A 27,500-nucleotide genomic window follows, 5' to 3' on the forward strand; every position below is an offset into this window, starting at 1 on the left:
CATTTCAAAATATAAATTTGCGTTACTGTAATCACTTCGTGACTATCTCAACCTTTTTAATAGGACAAGGGTGTGGTAGTTCCTTAAGAATGACACTGGTCGGAACGGCGCTTAATTTAGGGGAGAAAATGAAAATTTATCCTCAAGTGCCGACTTCCTTGATAAAACCTCAAATTTGGCTATTTCACGTTGTTGTTTTGCAGACGACGGAAAAGAAATGGACAAAAACGAAACACGCACGTGCAGAGCGTGCAAAGCTGTTGTTTTTGTCCACTAGCTATGTTTCTTATACATTGTAGTCACCATCTGTCTTCTCATTGGCTAAAAGCCTACAGTTAATTCTGGGAAACAGCGCAACCTACAGATTATTCACTAATCTGTACCTACACATTTGTGAATAATCTGAGGTTGCCCGCGCAATGCATGATTTCCAAGAGCAATGTGTTTGAAAAACACTGTGATCGCTGCGATAATGCGTTTGTCGTTATTTTCTTCAAAACAATGTATAATAAAACAGTTATTAGATTCGGTTTTTGTGATATCCGGAATAATCAAGGTCTCGGTTAGTGTTATCAGTGATAACACTTACCGCGACCTTGATTATTCCGGTTATCACAAAAACCTCATCCAATAATTGTTTAAAATTTGCGACGTTCTCGTTGCCGTCGCTGTTGTCGTTCCTTAAGTTCTGAGTAATTAGGGCTAAACTAGATTAATAATTTTTAACTAAGCTTTGATTTTAAAATGTTCAGCTTTGTCGTGAAGTTTGAAAACAGATCTAATGTTGTTTGTTGGCGAGTGATACTACAGCTTTATCAAATAGTGTTTAAAATATTGTCCCTGAACAGCTAGCGGTGTGGTGGTCAAGTGGTTAGGTGACGGGTTAACAATGAGCATTCCTAGGTTCGAGTCCTATGGCCATACACTTGGGTTGTCTTTTAAAAAATATATGACCATCTCGATAATAGGGAGCTTTAGCAACGACAACGCCGACGGCAATGAGAATGTCATCTCAAAATATAAATCTGCGTAGTTTTAATCGCTACGTGACTATTTCAACCTTTTTAATATGACAAGGGTGTGGTAGTTCCTCGAAAATGAAACAGGTCATAATGGCACTTAATTTAGGGGAGAAACTGAAAATTTATCCTCAAGTGCTGTCGTTCTTCATAAAACCTCAAATTTGGCTATTTCACGTTGTTGTTTTGCTGACTACGGCAAAGAAATGAACGAAAATAAAAACCGCACGTGCAAGGCGTGCAAAGCTATTGTTTTCGCCCACTAAATATGCAAATTTGTGACGTTGTCGTTGCTTAACTGGCTCCATAACAGTGAATTCAAAGCAAATTAACAATTCAGGATGAGCACGGCATTTCAGGGCGAGAACGGGTTGAGGCAACACGCATTGACGATTCGGGCGAGTCCCTTATTGATTTTATTATAACAAAGTCTCCTGGGTATTTTGTTCATTCTGGTACTCTAAGTACTGTGGCCAGCTGTGATCTTCTATCATAGAGGATGCAGCTTGTCGCACCTACCTAGGGATAATGTTGGCTTCTAATTTCTCATGACGACCTCATACATGTGTATCTCAAATGTTTACCAGATAGCCAGCAAGCGATTAAATTTACTCTAAGGGATTAATTTCAGAGTTCAGAGATCTGGGGCCGGTTGCTCGAAGCCTGGTTAGCGCTAACCGTTGGTTACGAGGTATCAAAACCCATAGGTTTCCATTGTATTTAACGCTGATTAGCGCTAACCACGCTTCGAGCAAACCAGGCATGCGCTACATAAATTATACAAATCGCTCACAAGGCCATTATGGAATATGGAGACGAAATTTGGCACTGGTGTTTGTATTCTTAAGCCCTGGCCAAACTATCGAACCAAGTTGGATCCAACATGCCACATTGTTGGTTGTAAATGTTGAGGTAATGGCTAAACACCATGCAACATTGCTTGACGAAACTGATTCAAGTTCAAGTTGGCGTTAACACTGTAACGAGAATCCCTCGTAGCGTTTGAGCTGATTAAACTATTGGAGGACGGAAATGACCCATTCAGACAACCAAAAAAAAAAAACGATTAAGAGAACGTGCAGAAAAAGGCATGTTCACTGCAAGATCCGTCCTTAGGAGCCGATGAGAATAAGAACGGATCAATTTGCAGTAATTTTAAACGCTCCCCAGAGAGCAATCATGATAAAGGGGACTAAAAGTGTCCCTCAGAAATGGCCTTACGTCATTCTCGTTGTTTAAGGTTTCTGGCTGTTCATCAATGACCATCCTTGTCCGATATCTTTGTTGCAAATCATGCTAGAAGACTTGAAAATGAGATAGCGATTCCTGATTCGCTAAGAGCGCGGACGTGACTTGATTCAGGACAACTTTATTGGAAGAGCGGCAAAACACTGCAACAATGTTGCGTCGAGCAGAATTGTTGGGCGTAATGTTGATCAAAGCAAACTCAATCCAACCCTTGATCAGACAAAAAATGTTGGAAGAACATCTTCCAACATGGGCGGCCAAACAGTCGCGATAGCGTCGCACCGGTATCGCGAGGTCACGGGTTCAAGCCCCGTTGAACTCCTGAATTTTTCAGGCCTCTCTTCGCAATTGCTGAAATTGCGTCCATAACTGCGAGGATAATAGCTTTACTTGATTTCATATCCGAAGTTTAGTATATGTCTATGATTCATTTCATACATCATTTCGTTCATTCAGTCGAACAATGTCGGATCGAATAAAGTTGGAGCGTTGACTCCAACTTTGTTCGATACTTTGGCCAGGACTTTAGAGCGACCGTATCGAATTTGTCCAATATGAATCGAATAAAATTGTAACAGATGCTGTGAAAAGCACAATAGGGTTAGGCGTTTGATTCACAAATCATTACTTTATTATAAGATTGTTCATAATCTCACTCCTTCCTACCAAATAGAACTATTGCCTACAAGAGTTTGCGAGCGAACTCAACTTTCCTTAAGGTCTGCTCTGAATTTCACTATCTTTCCAGCTCGTACAGAACGTTTCAAACTATCCTTTTCTCCATCAACAACCAAAGAATGGAACAATATTAATGCTCAACTTAGGTCACGCGACAGTATAGGAACAGTTAAAGAAGGAGCTGTCCATTCATACATGTATGCGTTTGGATGCTTGTGCCTTGAACTATTACTCATATAGAATTGCGGTAAAATTCTCTCCTGCCTGCTTGTGTGGACAAAGCATTGAAGATATAAGTCACTTTTTTCTTCCTTGTGCTATAAATTCTGCCCTGAGAACTAACTTGCTGGCCTCCACTGCTCGAATTGTTCCTGCCAAATGGGATCGTCTCTCAGAGAAGGAGAAAGTTGGGTTGCTTCTTTTCGGTTATGTTAATTTGATAATAACAAAAACAACAACTGTATTTTGATTTGTGACAAAGTCGTAAAGGGTTTATAGTGAATGTCGTTATTATGCAGAGGGGCATTGGCCAGTTGATAGTGTAAGCTATATTATATAGAACTTTTTTCAGTTACTCATGGCCATAGGGCTTGCGTTATGATTTGTTAAATTTAGCATACTAATACTTTTAAAAATAAAAAATAAATGTCAGAAAACCCTTTAAAATACGGTGAGAAATAGCTAGGAGCTAATGCATTTCGATAAAAAGGGAAAGACGCATCCGTTACTTCCGAGAACGCGCAAGCAGCACGTAATTATCAAGGCAAGGATCCTTGTCTTTTTGTAACAGACCACTCCATGTGATAATAATGTATGAGCTATTTTGTTGTAAACAGGTGTATATATCTCTTTTTCGACGAAACCTCTAATGCGGCCAATAATACTAACTCTACTTACCACCTTTTTGCACGCATAGTTCGTGGTTGAGTGCTTTCCTCTAAACCAGAACAGTGACTTGCAGACAAATTTGTGTTCGTCAAGGTCACCTGCGAGTTGCTTGGCACAGTTAGTCCGGATACGGGGCGGTAATTTTTGGGATCGTCTTTTGCACGTGACTTGTGAAAAGGGGTCACATTCACTTTTTTACCATGCTGCAAGGATCACAGTTTGTTGAATAGTCAAATTAAAGATTATGGAGTGTGGGGTAGTAAGAACACGGGCTCCATCTTTAAGTAGCCGAGATGGACTCTGGTTAACCTTCCTTACTTTTAATTATTTACGTGTCCTCATGGTATTGATGATGAAAACGATAACGATAACGATAATGATGATGAGTATGATGTGGTGATAACATGATTGTGTTCGAATTCCTATCGTAGAGAACATTGTGGCGGGGAAGAGCACCACCCAATCCTCCATATATAGTGACGATTACTCTAATGGCACATCAGACAAAGCAGTTGATGGGAATCCTGACCAGGAATTTAAGAATGCACACTACTCACGTACTTTAGAAGATGATCCAAGCTGGTGGCGAGTGGATTTGAGCAGTCCTGTCCAGGTCTTTGAAGTGCGCATCATCACTGGGAATTCGCCCTCGTCTGACGGGTCAAATGTTACAAGGAATCAAGTCTACAATATAACATTGGGTGAGAGAAACACTTGCAGAAATTTGCTGTTGAAAAAAGTGAACTGAGCCATAAATTTAAGAACAAGAGACTTTTCAAACTTGATTCCAAGAGAATCATAAGTTATATGTTTTGTTATTTACTGTAAAGATTTACAGATTTCAAAAGTTTTTTGTGTGCTCCAATTAAGAATTGGTTCGTGGTTAGTGTGCGTATATGGAGTTGTGGAAGTTATGAGAGCACGATAGAGGCGTAAGAGTTGCTCGAAGCGATAGTCGAGAGCAACTCTATCATCTTGTGTGCGCTTCGAACTTCTCAACATATCAACACGAAAAGCCGCTTAAGTGATTAAATTCATAATTCTCATCATGGGAAACAAAAGCAAGTAAACATTTCATTAGCTAATTGAAAGCACACCACCTTGAAAAACAAGTACACTGAAATTGGTGTGAAAAATGCCCAGAACGTTTGATCTCCTTTCAAAAGAACTGACTATCGATAAAAACGATGTGAAAAAGAATATGTCTTTAATCTATAAAAGAAGTGACAATTTCCTTCTTTAAAAATTATTGTTTTTTTTTAAGTTTGGGCGTTTCAAACAGCATTTGCACTGGATTGTGCAGTTGGTGAAAATGGGATAGCTTGGTGTCATGTTTTCTTGCGTGTCCAGCTAACTTAGTTTCTTGACCTCAATGGGAAAAGTATGAAACCTAAAGAAGAATAAAAATTGATTTTTTGGTCAGTGGCACTTTAAGTTTAGCCTATACTCATTTGGACAAAGGGCTAGTTTTCAAAACGTCAGCTTGCTATAGCTAGTTCAACAAATTAACCCAGAAAAACGAAAATAAAGGGCTTTTTTCACTTGAATTGCAGGCGACAGCTTCAATGTAACAAATAACCCAGTTTGTGCGCGATGGAATGGTTCATTTGAACTGGAAGCATCACTTGTGTGTCACATGAATCCGCCAAGGAGTGGCAGATATGTTGGCATACTCACAAGCAGAAAAAAGTTCCTACAGCTCTGTGAGGTTGAAATCTTTTCAAAAGGTGCTTTAGTGTTAAGTAAGGCTGTAGTAAAACTGGTGTACACAGCATTATCATTTTTTATTCCCGTGTAAGACTGACACACTTCTACACTGCATCTGGTCGATTCGGGAAACCTCGTACCCAAAGTCCTCGGGCTTTTTGGTCAGCGGGTGAGACCCCGGAAAGAGAACGGACTCCATTTTCCCAGAAAATGTGGGGTTCTGGTCTTATTGCGCATGCTTAAGTTTAAACAGAAGCAGTAAACAACAGGAAATAAATGGCGGGTTGAAAGTGTTTGAGAAACAAAAAGTTTAGTTTTACACACCATTAAAGAAACTGGAGAAATGATAATGGGCTTGCTGTAAAATACCCTTCGAGCAGTTGGTTTCTCCTACGCTTCCCGAGAGGGAAAGCACTGTGAGCAACCATTAGTTTCTTTGAGTGAGCCGCCGTCCAGCGCCAAGGACGAATAAATCAAATTTGAACCGGTAAAACGAGTTATTAAACTTGTTTTGGCGCTTTCGAAAGCGTTCAGCTACGTAGCTGCTGCGTTTGGGCGAGCCCGCTGTCTAGTGATTTCATATTTTCCCACGAAATAAGACGAAATGCATCACGTGGGGTATGACGTAGTTCGCACATCCTCGATAGAAAATTTAACGGTAGCTCGCAGTGGTTTCTCTGTAGGGAAGCGTAGGAGAAACTAACTGCTCGCGGGGTAGCTGTAAAAGTGAGTGAAGATGAAACTTCTGACGCTTTCGGTAAGTGTATTTTAGTGTTTCAGCGTGGATTCCAACGCGAAGAATACCATCGTGCAAGCAACACGATCGACAAATTTTTGTGGAAACGACACCAATGTCCTCTTCTACCACAATTTTATGTTTCCGTTATTCTGAATGGCTTCGGCAAGACCTTTTTCCACGGATTTCTTCCCAAAGAGACTAATGTTTTCCCACGGTACATTTACAACAGTAACGGTAATCAGTTTTTAGCAGCGTGAGAAAATTCCCGTGCTATAAACGGTTGCTGTTTGTTAGTCGAAAGAGTTAAGCCGCTGCTTAAAGACACTGTTACACGTTGAAACTTTAAGCAGACTTTGCACCGTGTAACAAAAGGTCGAAACTCGTTCGGAAACGTTGAAACTGGTCTTGAAATGTTGTTTACATGGCCTTAGCCGGTTTCTGATTGGCTTACGCAGCGTAGCGTAACAAGACTGATCATGAGTGAGACCAGTTTCACGAAGTGGTGTTACATGGTTAAACTCCTGTTTTTATCACCACTGCGATTGCTGCGACCGTTGAAGAAGTAGAAAGCGGTTCTACTTTTCGTGAAATTTGTCTCGCTACGGGAGTTCCAAAATGTTTCACGAAACCGACTATGTTACACGGTGCAATGCCTCCTGAAATTTGTTTCGCAGCGCCGTAGCACACAAGTTTCAGCTAAAAGTTCCAACGTGTAAAGCCGCTGTTACACGTTGAAACTTTTAGCCGAAACTTATGTGCAACGGCCCTGCAGAAAAAGTTTCAGCAGTCGTTGCACCGTGTAACATAAAAGGTCTAAAATCGTTCGGAAACGTTCAAACGCAGGAAAAGTGGTACCATTTAAACTTGCAATTCTGCTCTTGAGCTCTCACTTTAATTGGAAAAAATATAAATCAACACAATACCTTAATGTCGTCCATCTTGAAACCGCCTTTGGGGATGAGAAAGCACATGGAGAAACCTTACTAATCCCCCACCCCACGGGCAAAACTGATGCAACAAAAAACAACAAATCCCCCACTCCCTCGGACACAAAAAGGTGCCAAAACCCTTAGTAACCCCCATCAATGCCCCATACTTCCCCGGGGTGGGGAGGGTGGGGGTTTTAATTGACAGGTGCATAAAGACCCACCTTCAACCGACAGGCTTTTCGACCGTCTCTTTTTGTTATGGAAATTCGTATTTCTTATCGCAGCGATCTAATTGGATGAATCTCGGATTCGGGTGGAATTTTCATATATGAAAATTGTTCCGAGGCACACAATGTCTGTCGGTTGAAGGTGGGCCTTTAAGTCTCGAGGTGCTTTAAGTTAGGGGAAGACAACGACGGTAAAAAAAAAACAAACAGCACAGAAACTAGTTTTAGATTTCGAATCTCCCTCCAAGTTCTGGAGCTTCCTGTGTGGTACTTCGTTATATTACTTACCGACCTCCTGTCGGACAGTTATTGTTATGCAAGCGTCCAATAAAAAAAATGTTAAGTCTATCATCCCAGAGTCTCTCCGGGGGCTCACCCGCTGACCAAAAAGCTCGAGGACTATGGGTTCGAGATTGGGAGCCACCAAATCACAAAATTCCACTGCGAAAATAGGTTCAAATGGCGTGCTGATCAAGATCGCGACATTTTTCGCAGAAGGGTGTTTTGTGATTGGCCATAACGTATACCGTAAAAATACGAAGAGTATAGCATGAACAGCTGTGATCTGTTGTAGCAAGGCCGAGTGATTGCAGTGGTAGTGGAAATTTCAGCATTCAGTGTTCATGTCCATCCCTTATTTGATCTTATGTTTGTGGTAAGTAGTATTCCTCGCTTACATGCGGCTGCATATCATTTGCATAAAATTTGCATATTGGAAATTATAGAGTTTCCATGGAAGTGGAACCTTATTAAAAATGGCGGATTTGATGCAAATGAGGCTGGAACCTCATTAACATCCGCCATTTTGTTTTGGTGGGAAGCGGTCCATACTAATGAGCACCAGGAGTCCATAAATGGGCGTAGCACCGGAAGTCCGCTGCAAATTTCACGCAAACCGGAAATCAGGCCAACATCACGCAAAATAAAAGGTTATTGAGAAACCCTAATTTTACAAGTGGGAACGTGTGGGGGTCCGAGTGACCTACCCTGGTTCCCGGAGAGAAACTTGCTAGACTTATTATAGGTGGTCTTGGACTGCTTGGCAACAATCGGATGAACTAGGGCCACGTTTAGAAAGACTAATAGGAAGCAGGGCCGTGTTTAGATCACAGTTAATCAAGGGACTTGTTAAGACACCTTAAAACCTTCAAAAGCAAGAACAATGTCGCAATTGATGTTGAATTGACCTTGATCCTGCACAATCTTTTGTTTTTGCTTCGCACGGATTTGCAAATTAGGTGCGCATAGTTTAATCGGAAGATTGGATTGGTTATCTTCTCGAAAAAAAGTGTGTTTTGTGCAGGGTCAAGGCTAAAAATACGGACAAAAATATGAAACTAAGAGTGCGTTTTTTTTGGGAAAACCCGAAAAAGGATTCTTGAATCCAAAAACGGACTTTGCGGTTTTGGGGGGAAATCCAAAATCCATACTCGAGGAGGATACTTCGGATCAAATCTAAATCCGGATTTTTGAGATTCACCACTTCAGCGTTGTTTTTGGGAAAGGATTTGAAAAAAGTACTTTTGACAAGCGGTTTTCCATGAAAAAGTGATACACAACAGCTACCGTACATGACAGTTTAGCCCAAATGTTTTTTTCGCGCCATTTTACCGTGCGATCAAAGACACGAATAGATCGAAAATAGTTAGGTTTCCTGCAAATTCACACCTAAATTACACTAGAAGTGTTTTTGACAGCAATAACATTGTTAGCACCTTTCCTGTGTAATCGATTTGTACCTTAGAACGCATGCTTTTCTTCACTCCTTTTATCAGTCGCTACGGTTTTTTTTTTCTCTGGTGGTTTTCATTGAAGAATTTCTCCAAAACAAACCAGTTAAACACTACTTTTTTTTTTGTCAAATTGCACGCAACTCTGGGTTTGTTGGTTTGCGTTGTCATGGAAAATAATCCTTTTTCGAATTTTGCGTTTTTTTGACGCTGAAGAATCCATTGATCGGAGATCACAAATCCGTTTTTGGATTTTCCCAAAAAAAACGCACCCTTTGAACTTGTCGAGTTTCATAACCATCTCCATGCATTTATACGAACCAATAACACTGGACGAAAAAACGGATTTACCCGTGTAGCAAATTTGGAGCTAATTTATTGCAAATGCCACATTTGCTCAGGTTTGTTCACATTTGCTATGAGACGGTGTATTAAATTTTCCTTGATTTTGCAAACGTAGCAAAGCTGGTAAAGTCCGCATTTGCTACAAATTTGCTCCTTTGAGTAAAAACAATGACATTTTCTGTTTTTTCAAAGCATTTACAGGTGTAGCAAGTCTGAAGTAAATGCGGACTTTACCACTTTTGCCAGATTGGTAAACATGATCAAAAAACGAATTTTGAATGCTTTTTCGCTTGGAAGCAAATGTGATCAAAGTATTAGTTCCGCATTATTTTTGCTTAGTTTAGTAAATTTGATCAAAACATCACCTTTACACATTTTTGCTCTGCCTGGTAGAAATGATCAAACTATGATTTATCACACTTTTTCCCAGGGTAGTAAATGTGATCATACGCGGCCTTTACCACCCTTTGCCAGACTGATAAATATGATCAAAGAATCACTATTGAATGATTTTACCCAGGAAAGCAAATGATACCAAAGTACCAATTTTCCCATATTTTAACCCACGTGAGTAAAGTTGATCAAAACATCATTTATCATCATTTTGCTCATGGGTAGAAAAAGTGATAATTTCATTTCCCCACTATTTTGCACTTGAAAGTAAATTTGTTCAAATAAAACGTTTCCAGTATTTTTTGCCTAGAAGTAAACGGCATCAAATCGGTAGTTTTGCACACTTGCGCAGAATAACAAATTTGATCAAAATATCATTTTTACACACTTATAACAGGGTAGCAAATTTGATCAAAATATCATTTTTACACACTTAAGAACAGGATAGCCAATTTGCTCAAAATTTCTTTTATTCCAGATTTTTACTCACGTCACCAAATTTGAATACCACTTTTTTCAAGGTTTTCACAGTAACTGCACTCAGTTCAACACAGTTTTGCAGAGATCACATTTTTTTGGAACTTTAAATGACTAGTTCTACATTACAGGAACAACAGAATTACCAGGCATCAAATGACTTCAATTCCTTTAATGCCATAAAAACTATAAAACATGATTATGTTTCTGTGCGTATAAAAGAAAAGTCTCTATTTAAAAGTCCACATCAATATCCACAAATTATATGATGAACTTATATAAAACATTCTAAAATAAAACTGCAAAAAAGCATATTTTAAAGTCACAGATAATTATTAATTGTCAATAATAATTTCTATTTCACATGTTTATTATCCTTAACAATTATTCACTGAGTATTTGAGGAAAATTTAATGTATTCCGATCTTCAATTGACTACTGAAACTAAAAATTACTGTTTTTACTTGAAAAAGCACTGGCACAGTTAACAATCATTTACATATATTTTCTTTGGACACCAGCGTAAACGCAATGATTTATTAAATTTTACAATAATCTTTCCACCATCTGAATCAGGTACTGTAAATGACGTAATAAATGCGACCCTCAAATAAACACCTGAAATTGCAGAACCACAGACCACATGTGAAATAGATTGGCTTTATTGGGGTGGAGGCTCAGAAATATTATCTATTCTTCCTGCACCAAAGATTTTTATTTTGGTTTTACACCCTCTTCCCTAGCCTAGAAATTCCAATTCAGTTTCAGCCATTTCCTACAAAAATGTAGCATTTCAGACACCTTCATTCCAGTGGCCTTCTGTGGAGTGGTTAAGCATTTTCTGCAACTATGTGAACATGCTCACTTAGGTTAAATGATAAACACCACAGGTAGCCAGAGCTCGCAATTTGTGTTGACCTTGTAACATAAACAGCGACGCATGTCATGTACAAGTAATTTGAGCATCAGCATCCATGGCAAAATTATAAGGATTTGTATGGGGAAAATTTGAAGGCAAAAAGAGGAATTATCAATTAAATTTCCTCACCTGAGTTTCTGTTCCATCGGTTTCTCTCAAATTCAGGTGAGGAAATTTTATTGAAAAATCATTCCTAATTTTGCCTTCAAATTTGAAACAGTTTTTCCCCATACAAATCCTTATCATTTTGCCATGCACGTGACACACATCACTGTTTATGTTACAAAGGTCAACCAAGAGGAAATGAGGGGACAGAGAGGGCGGCTCCCGGTCCAGCCGTTGGAATATGTCATGTCCACGAGAGTTATTTTTAGACAAGCGGATGTCTTCCGAGACGTCCGCATGCTGGCCTATCTCGGTCCGATGCTTGAAAGAAAATAAATATTCATCAGCCTTCCATGTGCGCCGTCATTTTCTCTTTTCACTAAGAACCTACGAGCGAGGCAAGACTGCATACGGATGTCTCGGAAGACAGACTTTCGCTAGAACAAAGACTTCTGATCGTCTAAAAATAACTTTCGTGGACATGACATATCCCGGCCAACGCCCTGAGCCTCCGTCTCTGTCCCCTCATTTTCTCTTGGGTCAACACAAATCGTGAGCTTGGGCTACCCGTGGAAACACTTCAAAGGAACCCAGTCACGAGGAATTAGCAATTTGTAAATATTGCACAGAAAATCATCTTTTCTGCGTATTCCTTAATCAAATAATCACCTTATAGGCTGTTAGCCAAAATTATCTTCAAAACTTGAGGGAAGATATAATTTCCTGACAAACCACGACACCTACATGTAGTCAAACCAAGTCACGAATCAAAATATCTCCATTCAGGGCCGGAAGTATGAATCCATGGTTTCTATTAATTGTCAGGGATTAACACAAAATTTGAAAAATTTTCATGCAGGTCATTGTTTTGCAAATTTAAACCTGTTGTTTGTCATTGCCGTTGTGGTTCCTTAAACTTCCTCATGAAGAGCTAGAAGAGCAAACTCTGGAGCATCTTCTGGTGCTTCCCGTGTTGAAGGAGGCCCTACTGTTCGCTCCATGCTCATCCAACTGCTTCTTGGGGTTCTTTTCCTGATGATTTTTCGATCGAGGCGGACAATTAAAGTATTCACTTCAACACTGCGCCAAGGAAGTGGCCGTACACACAATTTTTTCTTCTTTGGTACATCCTGGTCTGAACCGGAAGTATCACCTGCATCTTGTGAATCCGGTTCAGACAAGGATTCCTCAGATGACATGTAATCAGCTGTTAAGACACTTCTCAATTTTTCCTTATCAGCCTCATTTATGCTTGTTGACTCCCTCAGAGCCTTCTTGCGGTTTGTACGTTTCTAAAGAAAGAACAAAGAGAATACATTAACAATCAACACAAGAGTAACCTATGGTACAAAGTTGTAGCAATAATCTTACAGCTCAAACCAAACATGAACTAATGAGGCTCTGAATAATGGGTGATACATTGTACATGTATTCACGTACATAAACGTTTTGTGCGCTTGATACTTACCATGTTCTTTCGACTTCTCTTCTGCTGCTCCTTGAGGAATTCATTTTGTTTATTGTTTGCAACAACTTTGTGTTGCCGTTTCTTTGTCTTAAAGTGAACCCGCATTGCAGCTAAATGAAAAAAAAAAAAAAAAAGAAACTGATGTTAAATACAGTACACTAAAGAATTAAACTCACATGGACAACATTGTTATTTCCAGCTTTTAACTCTTTTCTGACAGACAGAATTTGACTAAAATCAAGCATGTTTGGTTAAAATTGTACCAAAAATTAATATTTATTACACATCCGTCCCTAAATCAACATTAACACTAACTCGGATATGATATGTCAAGCCAAGAAAAATTTTCATAGTGCCCAGTCATAGCAAGAAAATCTTCCCACTCAGTAGCCAATCATCAAATAAAAAGCAAAATATACTATCTGGTAAGTACTTCATGTAAGAAAAGTTCCCCCATTGCAACTGCTGACCAGTTGCACTGGTATATTATTTTACCACGCTGGGTGGCTTTCTTTTATACAGTCATACACTTGAACTGTCTGATTCTGGAAAAAAACCTAAAAAAGTTCTCATCGAATAGTCAATAGACATTTAGATCAACTGTGATGTGTGTAGATTGTAAAAAGCTCATTAAACTGTCAACAAAACAAGTTACTTTCATAATTCTGGATATTTAGTTTTGGAGAATTTTTTTGTACAAGTTTGACCTCCTACTGTACTCATGCATAGCTTACAGGGGTTAATTCATTAGCATTTTACAGTTTTTGACCAATTCTGTGGTAAGATTTTAACATTGAAATGTTACTAAATAAAGCAGACAATGAGTACACACAGCAAGGCTTTAAATACACAAAATATTCTAAATAAAACACAACTAACTTAGAACATACCCTTGACAGTGTTTGTAGGTGTCTCAGGGTCTGTACTACGGACACCATTAAGAAGTTCATCGTTGACAGTTTTGTTAATTGGATCAGCAAAGCTGAAAATAACAAAGGACAATAATATTACAATTTTAAGAGCTTCAGTTTAAGTTACTGTCTGTTTATAAACACAATATTATATGCCCCAAATTAAGATCTCACAATTAAAATGTTTACAGTGTCAATAAAACTGCTGAATTATTTTCGTGAAAACTACTGCTTGCAATTTGGTTCAAGAATATTAATTGTGGTCACTCAGCATGGTCCATAAAGTTTAAAGATCGGGCAAAGGCCATCACTCACAATATGCACCAAATTAAGATCTCACAATTAAAATGTTTCCAGTGTAAATAAAACTGCTGAATTATTTTCGTGAAAACTACTGTTTGCAATTTGGTTCAAGAATATTAATTGTGGTCACTCAGCACGGTCCATAAAGTTTAAAGATCGGGCAAAGGCCATCACTCACAATATGCACCAAATTAAGATCTCACAATTAAAATGTTTACAGTGTAAATAAAACTGCTGAATTATTTTCGTGAAAACTACTGCTTGCAATTTGGTTCAAGAATATTAATTGTGGTCACTCAGCATGGTCCATAAAGTTTAAAGATCCGACAAAGGCCATCACTCAAAATATGCACCAAATTAAGATTTCATACTTAAAATGTTTACAGTGTAAATAAAACTGCTGAATTATTTTCGTGAAAACTACTGCTTGCAATTTGGTTCAAGAATATTAATTGTGGTCACTCAGCATGGTCCATAAAGTTTAAAGATCGGGCAAAGGCCATCACTCACAATATGCACCAAATTAAGATCTCACAATTAAAATGTTTACAGTGTAAATAAAACTGCTGAATTATTTTCGTGAAAACTACTGCTTGCAATTTGGTTCAAGAATATTAATTGTGGTCACTCAGCATGGTCCATAACGTTTCAGGATTGGGCAAAGGCCATCGCTCACAATATGCACCAAATTAAAATCTCACAATATTTAAATGGTTAAGTAAAACTGCTGAATTATTTTCATGAAAACTACTGCCTGCAATTTGGTTCCATGATATTTTAAGTAAAATAATTTGTGTTTACTCAGCTTGAAGGTCAGGCAAATGTCATCTCTCACAAGATAAACAAAATTAAGATCACAGCATTACACATTACAAAAAACATTTGATAGAAATTTGCTTGTTTATGTATCATGTACCTTTTAGAAACATCCCATGCAAGTTTTTCACCATCTGCCCCTGTCAAGCTTTTGTACACCTCCCTCACATTGGCCTGAAACAGACATAAAACACTTAAAATACACAAGGCAATAATACAAACACTGTTTACGGTAATTGTGTTACACACACTTTTGCAGTCGCCTTTGCATACTTATTACTACAATTCAAAAACAATGTCGTTTACAATGTTAACAGTGGAACACTGTTATTAAAAGAGCACTGTCATGGAGGTTTTGCTGTTTTCAGCTCCATTTGTCGCTTAAATAAATACCTGGTACCTTAGTCGTCCCCGAATTGCTTCCGATGGACTAACTGGAACATATCAAATGAATGATGGCTCTGAGAGCAAACCATAATGAATTTTTGCCAATATTTTCAAGGAATGGCTCTAGAATTTGAAAAAACTGGCTATTTTTTTTTTAAATTTCAATCCATTTCCATCGTAGGTGATAGGCGGCATTAAACGGTTTTAGTGTAGTGATATAGTCCTAGGCAACAAAACTACACCATTATTTTGGGGTTCCATTGATGCAGGAATATATTTCAGAAATTTAAAATGACGCCAAAATACCGTGACAGTGCCCCTTTAAATATGACCACCACTCGCTCAAGTCCATGAAAACTTCGTCGCTTTAACAGCGTGTGCTATTGCTAGATACAAAAAATAACTGCACAAGCTTTCCTTCAGGGCGAAAGAAAGTAGTAATTAGGGGGTGGTACCGTCAAAATTACAAACTGACTTACTGTTAGCTCTTTCGACAGGCGTTTTGGTGGGGGTGGTGCTGTATTTTCCCGCTCTTTCCTAAGTTCCTCCAACACGCGATGCTCCATCCGATTATTAAAATCCTCCTGGCTTTGACGCTGGCTTTCAAAAAAGGCTTCTAGTTTCGCTACAAGGTCGCCAGTTTCGCCACTGTCCCGCATCGAAGCCATATTTAATTGCTCCCGGCCACGTTTAGCGTTGTTGCGCCCTGGAGCTCTCGGTATTATAGCGACTGGTGTGGAATTCGAAGAGCTTGTACTGGTGCTAGGAGGAGGTGTAGTTATAGTTAATGTCGATTCTGCATCTATATCGCGGCGATTCTCACGTGGCGTTCCAGTAGTAGATGATGTGGATGCTCTGTCTATTTCTCGCTCTTGATGATCACTCTCCGTCAAGGAATGCGAGGAGTAAAGGCGGCCTACAGCTCGTTCTGTATTACTTGATTGGCTCCTGGACGTCTCATTTGATTTGGGATTCTGCTTGCGATGCCTACTAGGCTTATTTGGCGGCAGTCGCCCCATTTTCAATGTATTAAACGTACGTAACTGAAGTTGACTTGCGAACAACAAGGCGAACGAAAGAAAGGACGAACTTGTGACCCGCGTGAATTCAAACAGCGCCACACAATCTGTTTATCTGTCAACACTGTCAGTTTGGACTAATGCAAAGTCAAATCTTTTTCCAACATGGCCTTCCATTGGCTATTTATTAGTTATCTGTTCATTGTTTAATTTGCAAGATCAACCGCTGATGAATTGAATCCAAGGCTCAATTTGGAGAGATCAGATTTCATTTCAACATGGCTCCAACTAAGCGGCGGTTTTGCCCACATTGTAGAGAGAATGTGTCTGTTAGAACGTATCAAAGGCATTTTGATATCTATTTCAATACAGAAGAAGGTGAATGGCGTCAAAAGGAGTCTTCAGACGAAGACGATTGCTTAATGCAAACAGATTCACTGTCTGATATGTTTGAAAGAAGTGAGCCAGAAGAGAATGTGGACACCGGCACGGACGAAGATGTCAACAGCGAGGCACATACATGTACACAGACGGGATCGACACAAGGTAAGAGCTGAGTGGCCCTTTATGTTTCTTTTGTTACCCCTACTTGTCAAGTCAATCCGTCTTGTTTATTAAAATAGCGACCAAGCAAAACAACAACATGATTTTAAACGCAAATTTTCTTATTTCTACACATTTTACACGAGTTAAAATTTTTTACTGTAAGCATCATTAAATTCCTAAGTCAAATGCCGGTGATTCAACTTTTTTTCCTACAAAAATAGGCCTGGTTGACATGCAACATGAGCAGATGCACTGACTTGTTGTTAATTAGTGTCTTTTATTCTAACAATAGGTACTAAGCCACTGCATTTGAGTATGTTGCTTGTGCTTATGCTTGCATACATGTAGTTTGTGTACACCAGCCTTTAAGGTCAGAACACACTAGACAACAAGTGGCTGCAACAGGTCTCTGTGAGAAATGGCTCTGTGAGTACACACGCTGTGACAGTGCTACAATGTACTTTTACTCATCGATTTTCGTAAAAATACCCCAAGTCACACAAAGCGACTTGTTGCTGAGACCTGTCCCTGCGTCATGCCGCAAGGACTTGTCGCCTTGTGTGACCCTCTATATGATTTAAGGGACAAAGGTGATAGCATGCCCACAACATGCTTCGACTTGAAAACAAAAGAAACTGGCCATAACATGCATGCTCAGCATGCTATATAGCTAGAGCACACTTTAATGAGCTTATACGTTTGTTTTATATAACACACATGAGTGTGAGCAGGCAAACACAAAAAGTGTGTTAACCTTGGAAACACAAAACCTAGCATGCGAGAGGACACAGCACACTAGTGTGTTAGTGTGCACCACGCATGTTAACTCAACCAAAACTAAACCGAAGCTTTAATTATCAACTTCCTAATCAGAAAAACAAAGCTGAAACATTTGGCCACAAACAAGTTTCGAGGATTTAAATCAGACTCTTCAATTACTTTTTTAATGAGGAGGAGGTCACAATTTTAGCTACATTTCATTTTATTGTAGAGTGCTATTCTGTGTCAACTTGCATGCTAAGCATGACATCGATCACGCTCAACCAAAACAAAGACCAAGTGTGCTAACTTGACCAAAACAAAAAGTAGTGTGTCGTTCATTGTTTTAAACATCATATATGCGCATAAAGTGTGTCTTTGGAAATGCTAAGCATGTTGTGTCAGCCTTTGTTACTGAAATCATATGGAGGGTCACATATACAGTTGAAGCTTAAGTTTTCATCTGTGATGTGACACTTTTTCACAAAGCAACTCTGGTAAATTGTTTTTTTGTAACATTGATTTTATCCTTTTCGCGAACTGTGTATTTACAGTTGTATGATCCTGTAAAATTAATGACAAGAAACCACTTGTTCTTAGGCAGTGTTTCAAAGAGTCAATGCATCATCTATTTTTTTAATTGAATAGCCAGGTAACACACCATAATAATAATAATAATAATAATAATAATAATAATAATAATAATAATAATAATAATAATAATAATGATAATAATCACTTTATTTAAGTTTCAAAGTTATTTTGGCAAGCACAAGTGCTCTACTAATTGCAAGACTGCAAATCAAATTAAAGGAAATCAAATTAACCAAATAAGATGTTTGTCCTCGATGAGAGGGAAAAACCTCTCTGAGCAGAGTACAGAACCAGGAAACTCAACCCACATATGACATGGAGTCTGGGAATCGATCCTGGGCCACATTGGTGGAAGGCGAGTACTCTCATCACTGCGCCAGCCTTGCTCCCCTAACCAACCCTCCAAGGTTCAAATGGATTGTACATACATAACACAAATGCACAAGTTATACATGAATTAAAGTCTGGATAAATAGTGATAAATATTTTATTGCTCATTACATGTACTTGTGACCAACAGATACCGGAGGTGTTTTCATTAAGAATCTTGAAGAAGAAGATTGGCGTTTACTGAATGATAGTGATTCAGATTCGGGTGATTTTATGTATCATGAAAAGATGAGACCAGATGTTCTGCAAGAATTTTGGGACATTACAGATGAGGATGTCAATGAAGACTTCCCTCAAGGCCAGAGTAAACTACCTTCAGTTGATGTTTCTGAAACATCTAGAGTGAGCAGAAGTGCAAAAGTTATTGTTCGTTGGATGCTTATATTCCTGTGTCTTTGGTCATCATTCTGCTCACTGTCAGACAATGCATTTGAGGTGCTCCTTGCATTTTTACAGGCAGTATTTGATTCCATGGGAACTATTTTTCCATTAGTGGCAAGTTTTGCTGTTTTGTTTTTGGTCAGTCCATTTGCTTCGCAAACAACTTGGAGTTGATCAAGACAAGTTTATAAAGTATGTTGTGTGCCCTAAGTGTAACAGTTTATACAATTTTGATGATTGCTACGAGACGTCACAGAACAAAGGTTTCAAAGACATGCTCTTTCATCCAGTTTCCACACCATCGACAACGTTTTCGCAGAACTGCCTGCTGTGGGGAGCCACTTCTGAAAGAGGTTTCATTGAAGTCTGGTGAAACAAAACTTTACCCATTTAAAGTGTACTGCTATAATAGTATGACTGAAAATCTAAAGTACTTTCTTCAAAGGCCTGGCTTTGCTTTAAAATGTGAATTATGGAGAAGTAGGGATATTCCAGAAGGATATCTGGCAGACATATTTGATGGATGCATCTGGAAGGACTGGCAGTATGCCTATGGAAAACCTTTTCTTGCAGCACCCAGAAATTATGCTTTTATGTTGAATGTTGATTGGTTCCAGCCATTCAAGCACTCTCTATACAGTGTTGGGGCATTGTACATGGTACTGATGAATCTGCCAAGGACTGAAAGGTTCAAGCCAGAGAATGTGTTTTTGGTAGGGGTCATTCCTGGACCACATGAACCCAAACTGAACATCAACACTTATTTGAAGTCCCTTGTTGCTGAGTTGAATGCCTTGTGGGAAAATGGATTAAGTTTTAAAGCACATGAGTCTTCTACAGCACAGATATTCCGTGCAGCACTTCTTTGTGTGGGCTGTGATGTCCCAGCAGCTCGGAAGGTTTGTGGTTTCACAGGCCATGCCTCTAACAGTGGCTGTTCCAAGTGTAAAAAGTTTTTTCCAGGAACAGTGAGTACAAAGATAGATTTTTCTGGATTTGATCCCTCCCCTCCAAGAAGTAACCATGAGCACCGACAGCAAGCGCAAGATATTCTAAACCAGACCTCTGCAGGTGATTGCTCAGACTTGGAGCAGAAGTATGGCACTAGGTATAGTGAATTGATGCAGCTGCCGTACTTCGACTGTGTGCGGTATCATGTTATCGATCCTATGCACAACTTGTTCACAGGTACAGCAAAGCACATCATGAGGAACATTTGGCTTGATTCTGATAGGCCATTACTAGAAAAGAATGACCTCATTCAAATGCAGGAAAAGTTAGACAGGATTAAAGTCCCAGCCACCATTGGAAGAATGCCAAAGAAAATAAGAAACAGTTACGGAGGCTTTACTGCTGACCAGTGGAAGTCATTCACTGTTCTATTTTCTGTGTATGCACTTTGGAACATTTTACCCAAGCCTGACTTGGAATTGTGGTGTGATTTTGTCTTGGCTTGCACATACTTATGCTCAACAGTTTTAACAGAAGCCAAAGCAATGCTAGCTCATTCACACCTACTAAAGTTTTGCAAGCGTTTCGAAGAGTTGTATGGAAAGGACAAAGTTACACCAAATATGCATTTGCACACTCATCTTCTTAATTGTGTCCTGGATTATGGACCAGTATATGCATTTTGGCTGTTCAGCTTTGAACGTTACAACGGTATCCTTGGAGACTTTGGCACAAATCAACGGGCAGTTGAAATACAGCTAATGAGGAAATTTACTGCAAATCAATTTATGAAAGACATTCCACTTCCAACTGCTTTTGAAGAAAGTTTTAAGCCACTGCTAACAAGACTGGCCTCTAAACAGTCAGGAAGTCTGACAGACCATTCATCAGCTGAACAGGCTTGCACCTTTTCACAAGTTATTCGTGCTAGTTGCCTCTCCATTGGTCCAGTGCGAAAAGGTCATGAATGGTCCTGTGCTGATTCTCTGTACAAATGCTGTGGATCTTCCTTTAGAGATAATTTAGATGCTGGTAGCCTTGTTCATCTAAAGAAATGCTACAGTGCGATTTTCAATGGAGCAGAAGAAGATTCGGTAACACCTTACTTTGAAAGGTTTACGGCTTGCATATTTAATGGAGACTTGCTGGGATCTTGCAAGTCTAGAAGTGACAGATCTGCATTTATCTTAGCGAGATGGTGTAAACTTGGGGGAACAGCTGACAGCTCTGGAGGTGATTTGAGGCCTGGAGTTGTTGATGTTTTTATGAAGCAAAATGTGAAAGTAAGTGGGCAGTATGTGCCATGCATACTTGCATCAGTGCGTTGGTTTCAAGCACATCCCTCCCGACACTCCTTAGGAGCTCCAGTTGAAGTCTGGTGCAAGGATCTTTTTGAACCAGAAGGAGATGCAAGCTTCATACCTGTTCAAAGAATCTATGGATAATTCACCCCAGCACTTGAGATTGTTGAGGAAGAAAATGTTCTTGTTGTTTGCCCCCTTCCACGCAGGCTGCAATGTTAGTGGGGTATTCTTAAATTTGAAAGGACTTGGGATTTCCAAAGTTTAGTGTACTATACAATGCCTAGGAAAACTAAAAATCAATAATAACCTTTACCATCTCTTAATGTGAATGCATTCTGGGCCTTGCTCTTGACAGGAAATCATGCCTCAACTTGAAAGGAGGTTTATTTTGACATCTACATATAATATTTAACAGCACATTCAACAACATGACCTGAAGGTTGTAGAGTGCTAGGTTCTCAAGGAAATTTTGAAAAACTAAAGATAAGCTAGCCAAAAAACAAAGTGCATTGGTTTCCTATCAACTCAATGGCCACAGGTAAAATCCAGCTTACAGTGTATTTGCATGAAAAATAGCTTTAAAAAGTCAGTTAGGCTGATTGTGCACTCAGCCCTTCATTTCAGCATGCGAAAAGGGAAATTTCCAATGAATGGTATTAACCCTTTATCCCCTAAGAGTGACCAGCATCTATTTTCTCCTTTTAATATCACTGCTTAATCAAACACAAGGGTTATGAGAATATAGGAAAGATCACCAAGTTATGGATGTCTTGATTGTTAAACATTCTCATCATCAGAATAATAGAAAAATTAATGTGTGGAGAACATGTAGAGAATATGCATGCTGATCTCAGGGTTGAAAGGCTTGAACTTTTAAATTTATTACATGTACACAAATCTTACTGGGGTTCTTATTCAAGTACTGGGTAATTGCAGTATTGCAGTACATGTAGTTAATTTCATCAAAGCGCAAACATTCAAGAAGGAAAAACCTATCCTAAACATTTTAAATCAGCAAAAGCCTGTTTTCCATAGCTTGGATATTTCCGGTATTTAAACAAGACGACTATGGAGCAAATTTCAAGTTACTACTCTGAATTTAATAAATTTGTATTACAATGTGGTTTCTACACAAATCATATAATTTATATTAAACATATCAAATAAATTACCTGCAAAGGTATTCAGATTTGTAGCAGGTAAAGCAACACAAACAATGTCTGTAAACTTCTAATAAACAGTTAACGTTCTAATGTTCAGACTGCTAAATTATACAATTTAAATCTAGTATTTCCTCATGTACTATAAAGGTACAGTGTGGATGTTGACCAATTTCCTTGTGCTGTAACAGCATAAAGTGTAGCTGTCATGTTCCTGAAAAAGACATCATCTTCATCAGTATTACAATGGTGCAGCAGAATGTCCTGTATGCTGTACATGTACAGTCAAGGTTTTCATTAAGAATTCTAGCAGTAGGAGAATAGCTTTAAGTAAGAGGAGAATTTCATGCATTATCTCTCTCAGGGAATGACTAAAATGTAGCCGGCCACTTAAGAGTAGTAGCCAGAGAATTCTCTGATCTTCGATGCCTAATGAACACCCTGACAATTAACAATGGCGCCACAGGGCACAAGAGCCATAAAGTAAATACTGTACAGTTGTTTCAAAACAAGTCCGGCTATGTAATTACATGTCGCTGGTTACTCTGGTCATACATGTAGCAATCAGCTCGGGCCTTGCGGCCCCTCACTTCTCACAGCCCCCTTCATTTCCAGAGTCTGATGCCTACTTCAAAACATTTTAAGCCCCTGCTGTTAAGTTAGTTATGAAAGTAGAATATTGAGAACTACTGGACATTGCATTAACCCTTTGAGCCTGAATAGTGATCAGCGTCAAATTTCTCCTTGTCATCTCACTATTTAATCAATCAGGGAGATTGTGAGGATTAACAATATTATCACCCAACATGAATTTCCTTCATATTTTAAGACCTTTTCCCCACTAGTGCTATAATAAATGTATGGGAACAAGGAAGAAAAATTTCCCTTTTGATATTGGGGATTAAAGGGTTAAAATCATTAAAGTCACTAAATTCAAAGTTGGATTTACTACAAATTATAATTTATGGTAAGGGATATTTTCCAAGGGTAAACAAGGTCACCTTTAACGGGGTGGCATATAACTACCAAACTGTTGTTACGGAAGGTTTCTAACAACCATAATTTGAAAATCAAAGCTTATAAAGAAAATCTTATTTACTCTTTGTAGTTCCTCTTACCAGTTCACTGATGTCCAAGTGGGTTTTTTAATAGTCTTTGTAACTTTTTTTATTTTCAAAATAATTTATGAAAGATGAATACAGATGGTCCTTCATTGGATTGAATTGAAGTTCAGGTGGCAAATCACCAAGAGTGCGATATCTCGATAAAGAATAAGATGCAGCGTTGTAGCATCTTTCTTGAGATTCTTCAGCTGTTCCAGGCTCTTTTTCATTTGAACTGCAATGATCCTCTGCTTGACACTGCTCTAAACTTGGCTCTTGATCATTTTTCCTCTTTGTTAGAGCTTTATGTCTTCTTTTCAGGTAGTTATGCCTTGATTCTTTCTTGTGCTTTCCCATCTAATTAATGAAACCTACCATTAGTAATGTTCATGCTATTTTTTTATAGAATACCTGGCTATTGACAGCCCTGGAAACCCAGGGCTAGAGAGTAGGGAAGAGCTTCAACAGCAAAAAACTCTCATGAAAAAGCATAGAGAAACTTAGAAGAGCTGCTGTGGAGTGGAATCCAGATATTTTGAACCTTAGAGGGAAATAGAAATTGGTTAGGTTAACCCTCTAGTTTATTAGTAAACCATGTTTATTTACCATACAAAATGTAGGTGTTTAAAAACAAAACAAACAGTAAATTTAATATTGTTCAATCAATTCGCGTCCCAGTCAGAGAGCAGTAGGATCACTGGTCATTTCTGTTATGCAAGCATGTTTAGCCATGACTTGTCAACTGAACTCCAGCTTGGATGTGTATGCTGGAGTTTGACCTAGCCAAACATAGTCAACGAGGATCACGAATTTCAACATGTCTCATCTGCAGTTCACCTAACATGATTTTAAATAGTCACATTTGTTTATTCACCATCATTGGGATATAATGAACTCACACCTGGCCTTTAGTTTAAGAACATTGGCATGATAGCTCATGCAGTTAGAGTGCTGTACTATTACCTCAGAGGCCATGGGTTCAAATCCTGTGTCAAGCCTGAACATTTTTCAGATTTCATTTCAACTGTGCCAATCACAGACTTCACTCGTAGTAGCCCTCATGTATTGTTAAATGATTGCACGCGTGAAATGACTTTTGGTCAAGCTGCCCTCTATCCTGAGTGAACAGAAAACGAAAAGGAACTAGCTACTTCATATACAAACATGTCCCTAGGGCTCTTCCAGTTAAGCTTATTTCTAAACTTTTTTTGTGTGTTAAGATTCTTGTTTGCCCCTGTTATTTGCCCCTGGTTAAGCAGTTTAACCCTTTAAGTCTTGGTATTAAAATGGAAATTCTCCTTACTAATCTTAGCTCATAACTGATGATCATTTCTTCATTTAATCTCTACACATTCAATAGACATTTCCCTTTGGAGATCGTTTAATTCATTCTCATAACCTGTTCTCTTTGTCAAGTATTGATACTGTGAGGAGAAAACTATGGTCTATCTTTGTGCTTTACAAAAAGGTCAACATGGCAATAGCAATTATTTATAAGCTTAATTTGTTCGATGTTTAAGAACGCATTCACAGTTGTCCTATTCTTAATACCCTACGAAAGAAGTAATAGACGATTAAAATGTTGAAATTACGTACCGTTTGAATTCCTGAGCGGTTTCTAGCTCTCAATAAAAACTCTGTTCCCAAAAAATCCTTACGTTTGAGTTGGTCATGATCATGCGTCGTATTGTTCCACGAAGGACTACCGCTGACTGGCAGTAATAAAAAATGGTCGTCAAATCGGTCGTCAAAGACAGCCCATGGAATGAATCCAACAACTACAGATACTTTCAAGATTTAGTGAAACACAAGATCATTAGATTTAAGCGCAAGTTAACATTATGCAGCAAAAACAAACGAAATTAGAAATTACATGTAAATCGTTTAAAAGCGACTGAAATTGTTTGTAAAATCTATCCATCCCGTGATCGTGAACTCCAAAAACTGCGTACAATAATGGAGCAACAATGGCCGAAGTGTTAACAATTGGTTAGGTGCTAGCAAAGATTGCTTTTGGGTTATGATTTGATCATATTTACTCTATACAGTAAAATCATAAATTTACAGTAAAATTTCTGTGGCACCAAATATGACGTATACACTCGTTATCTTTAAAACAGTTAGTAAAGTGGTAGCAAAGATTGTTTTTTGATCGTGGTTTGATCATATTTGACTCTATACTGTAAACTGATAAATTTACAGTACATTTGCTATGGCACCAAATATGGGGTATATTTTTGTTACCTTTACTACAGGGCAAAATTGCAGTAAAATTGATTCAAAACAACAATTTACTTCAAGAGGCATAGTTAAAGCAAAATTAGTGTAAAACTAATGTTTGCTTTATATTTACGCCGCCATTGCATGAAAGCAAACTTTCATCTTTGAACAACATTTGCGTTTTGTGCAAATATGATGCAACGTTGGTGCTCCAAATTTGCTACAGATTTGCTCAAGTGGCAAACCTAGGTAAATTCATTTTTTCGTGTAGTGTAAGGGGTAAGTCACGTTCGCCTAGACCATACGAAAGAGTTCTAATGAGGAGGAAATTTATGAAGCGGACATGTAATGAAATGACCCCTTTTGAAAACACCTAAATGAAGGAAAAAGGGGGTTTGGCGAATGCGAAAATGTATACACTTTTCGAGCAAAATATTGAGCGTGGTCGGGCTTCAACTATAATTTAATAGCAGCGCTATTGTTTTAAATCCAATGCGATAATCGTGGCCTTTCTTTACACGAGTTTACGATTTTATTTCCTTAACGCACGATTCTTTTATCAATTATAGCATACGCTAACAAACTTTTATTTGAAAACGCTTGAAAAAAAGTTAGCAACAATGGTTTTAAACCAGAATTCCGAATCACTAAGGACCATTCTATATAATTCTGTATTGTTTTCAAATGAGACGGGAGTATTATGATTTTAAATTTGAACGTAGTTCAAGGTTTTCTTTATTTGGATTTCGAGAATCGCTTGAGACCATTTTATTGTGAAACGGGAGTATTCAGTTGGTTCATATTGTATTTGAAAACGGTTCACAACATTGACGTAGTGAGCAAACAACATACCTAGTGTTATAAAACCGATATATAAAAGAAAGGGTGATAAGCGGTCTCCAGCAAATTATAGAGGAATCACATTGACGAGCTGTTTAGGAAAACTATTTACATCAATCTTACAATCCAGGCTGAACAAGTTTATCGAACAACATAACATCCTCAATCCAGAACAGTTTGGATTTCGCCCAAATTCCCGAACAACAGATAGTTTATTCATCCTACAGCAACTCATTAATAAGTATACAAAACAACATAAGAAACTTTATGTTGGCTTCATCGATTATGAAAAAGCGTTTGATAGCGTGTGGCAGTCCGGGCTGATCTATAAAATCTACCAATATGGAGTTAAAGGCAAATTCTTTAAAGTCATTAAATCCATGTATTCGTCGATTAAAAGTTGCGTCAAAACTGATGAAAGCTCTATCACAGAAATTTTCTCATGCAACAAAGGAATAAGGCAAGTTGATGGCTTAAGTCCAGTTTTATTTTCATTATTTATGAATGACTTACCGCAATACTTTAGGGACAACCATTGTCCAGGAGTAATGATTGGAACCCACTCTCTAAATTGCCTCATGTATGCTGATGATTTGTTAGTTTTAAGTCCCTCTCCAGAAGGACTACAGAAATCGATTAACGTCATTAAAAAGCACGCAGAGGAATGGAAGCTGAAGGTGAATACCAAAAAATCAAATATCATCATCTTTAGTGGGAACGGTCAAACCAAAAACAAGGAAATTTTCCAATATGGTTCAGAAGCATTACCTATCGTCGACAAACAAACATATTTGGGAATAGAAATGACCTCATCTGGTCGCTATACCTACGCAAGAGACATCCTTAGCAAAAAAGCTTATAAAGTTCTTGCGACAGTGAAACGATTGTTCTCCAATTCGGATACGACCACAATTACAATTAAGAATAAGCTTTTTGATGCCCTT

General features: G+C 38.4%; 2 protein-coding genes and 1 pseudogene across 2 annotated transcripts in view; 2 read left to right on the top strand and 1 right to left on the bottom strand.

The window, feature by feature from the left end:
- The window catches only part of LOC138022986 (uncharacterized), a 67,594-nt gene that overhangs the window by 19,049 nt on the left and 21,045 nt on the right, over positions 1-27,500 (top strand). Inside the window, exons 3-4 of the mRNA XM_068870022.1 lie at positions 4,265-4,534; positions 5,387-5,560. Coding sequence (XP_068726123.1) covers positions 4,265-4,534; positions 5,387-5,560 — 444 coding nt within the window. The remainder of the gene's footprint in view (positions 1-4,264; positions 4,535-5,386; positions 5,561-27,500) is intronic.
- LOC138023602 (uncharacterized) lies at positions 11,836-15,927 on the bottom strand. Its single transcript, XM_068870622.1, has 5 exons — positions 15,769-15,927; positions 15,003-15,076; positions 13,763-13,854; positions 12,873-12,982; positions 11,836-12,696 (listed from the first exon to the last, which is right to left on the bottom strand). The coding sequence occupies exons 1-5, from the start codon at positions 15,853-15,855 to the stop codon at positions 12,316-12,318; spliced, it is 744 nt and encodes a 247-aa protein (XP_068726723.1). The 5' UTR covers positions 15,856-15,927; the 3' UTR covers positions 11,836-12,315.
- Positions 16,681-22,889, top strand: LOC138023595 (uncharacterized; annotated as a pseudogene).

The sequence above is a fragment of the Montipora capricornis genome, chromosome 11 (assembly GCF_036669925.1).
Source record: "Montipora capricornis isolate CH-2021 chromosome 11, ASM3666992v2, whole genome shotgun sequence".
Classification (NCBI taxonomy): Eukaryota; Metazoa; Cnidaria; class Anthozoa; order Scleractinia; family Acroporidae; genus Montipora; species Montipora capricornis.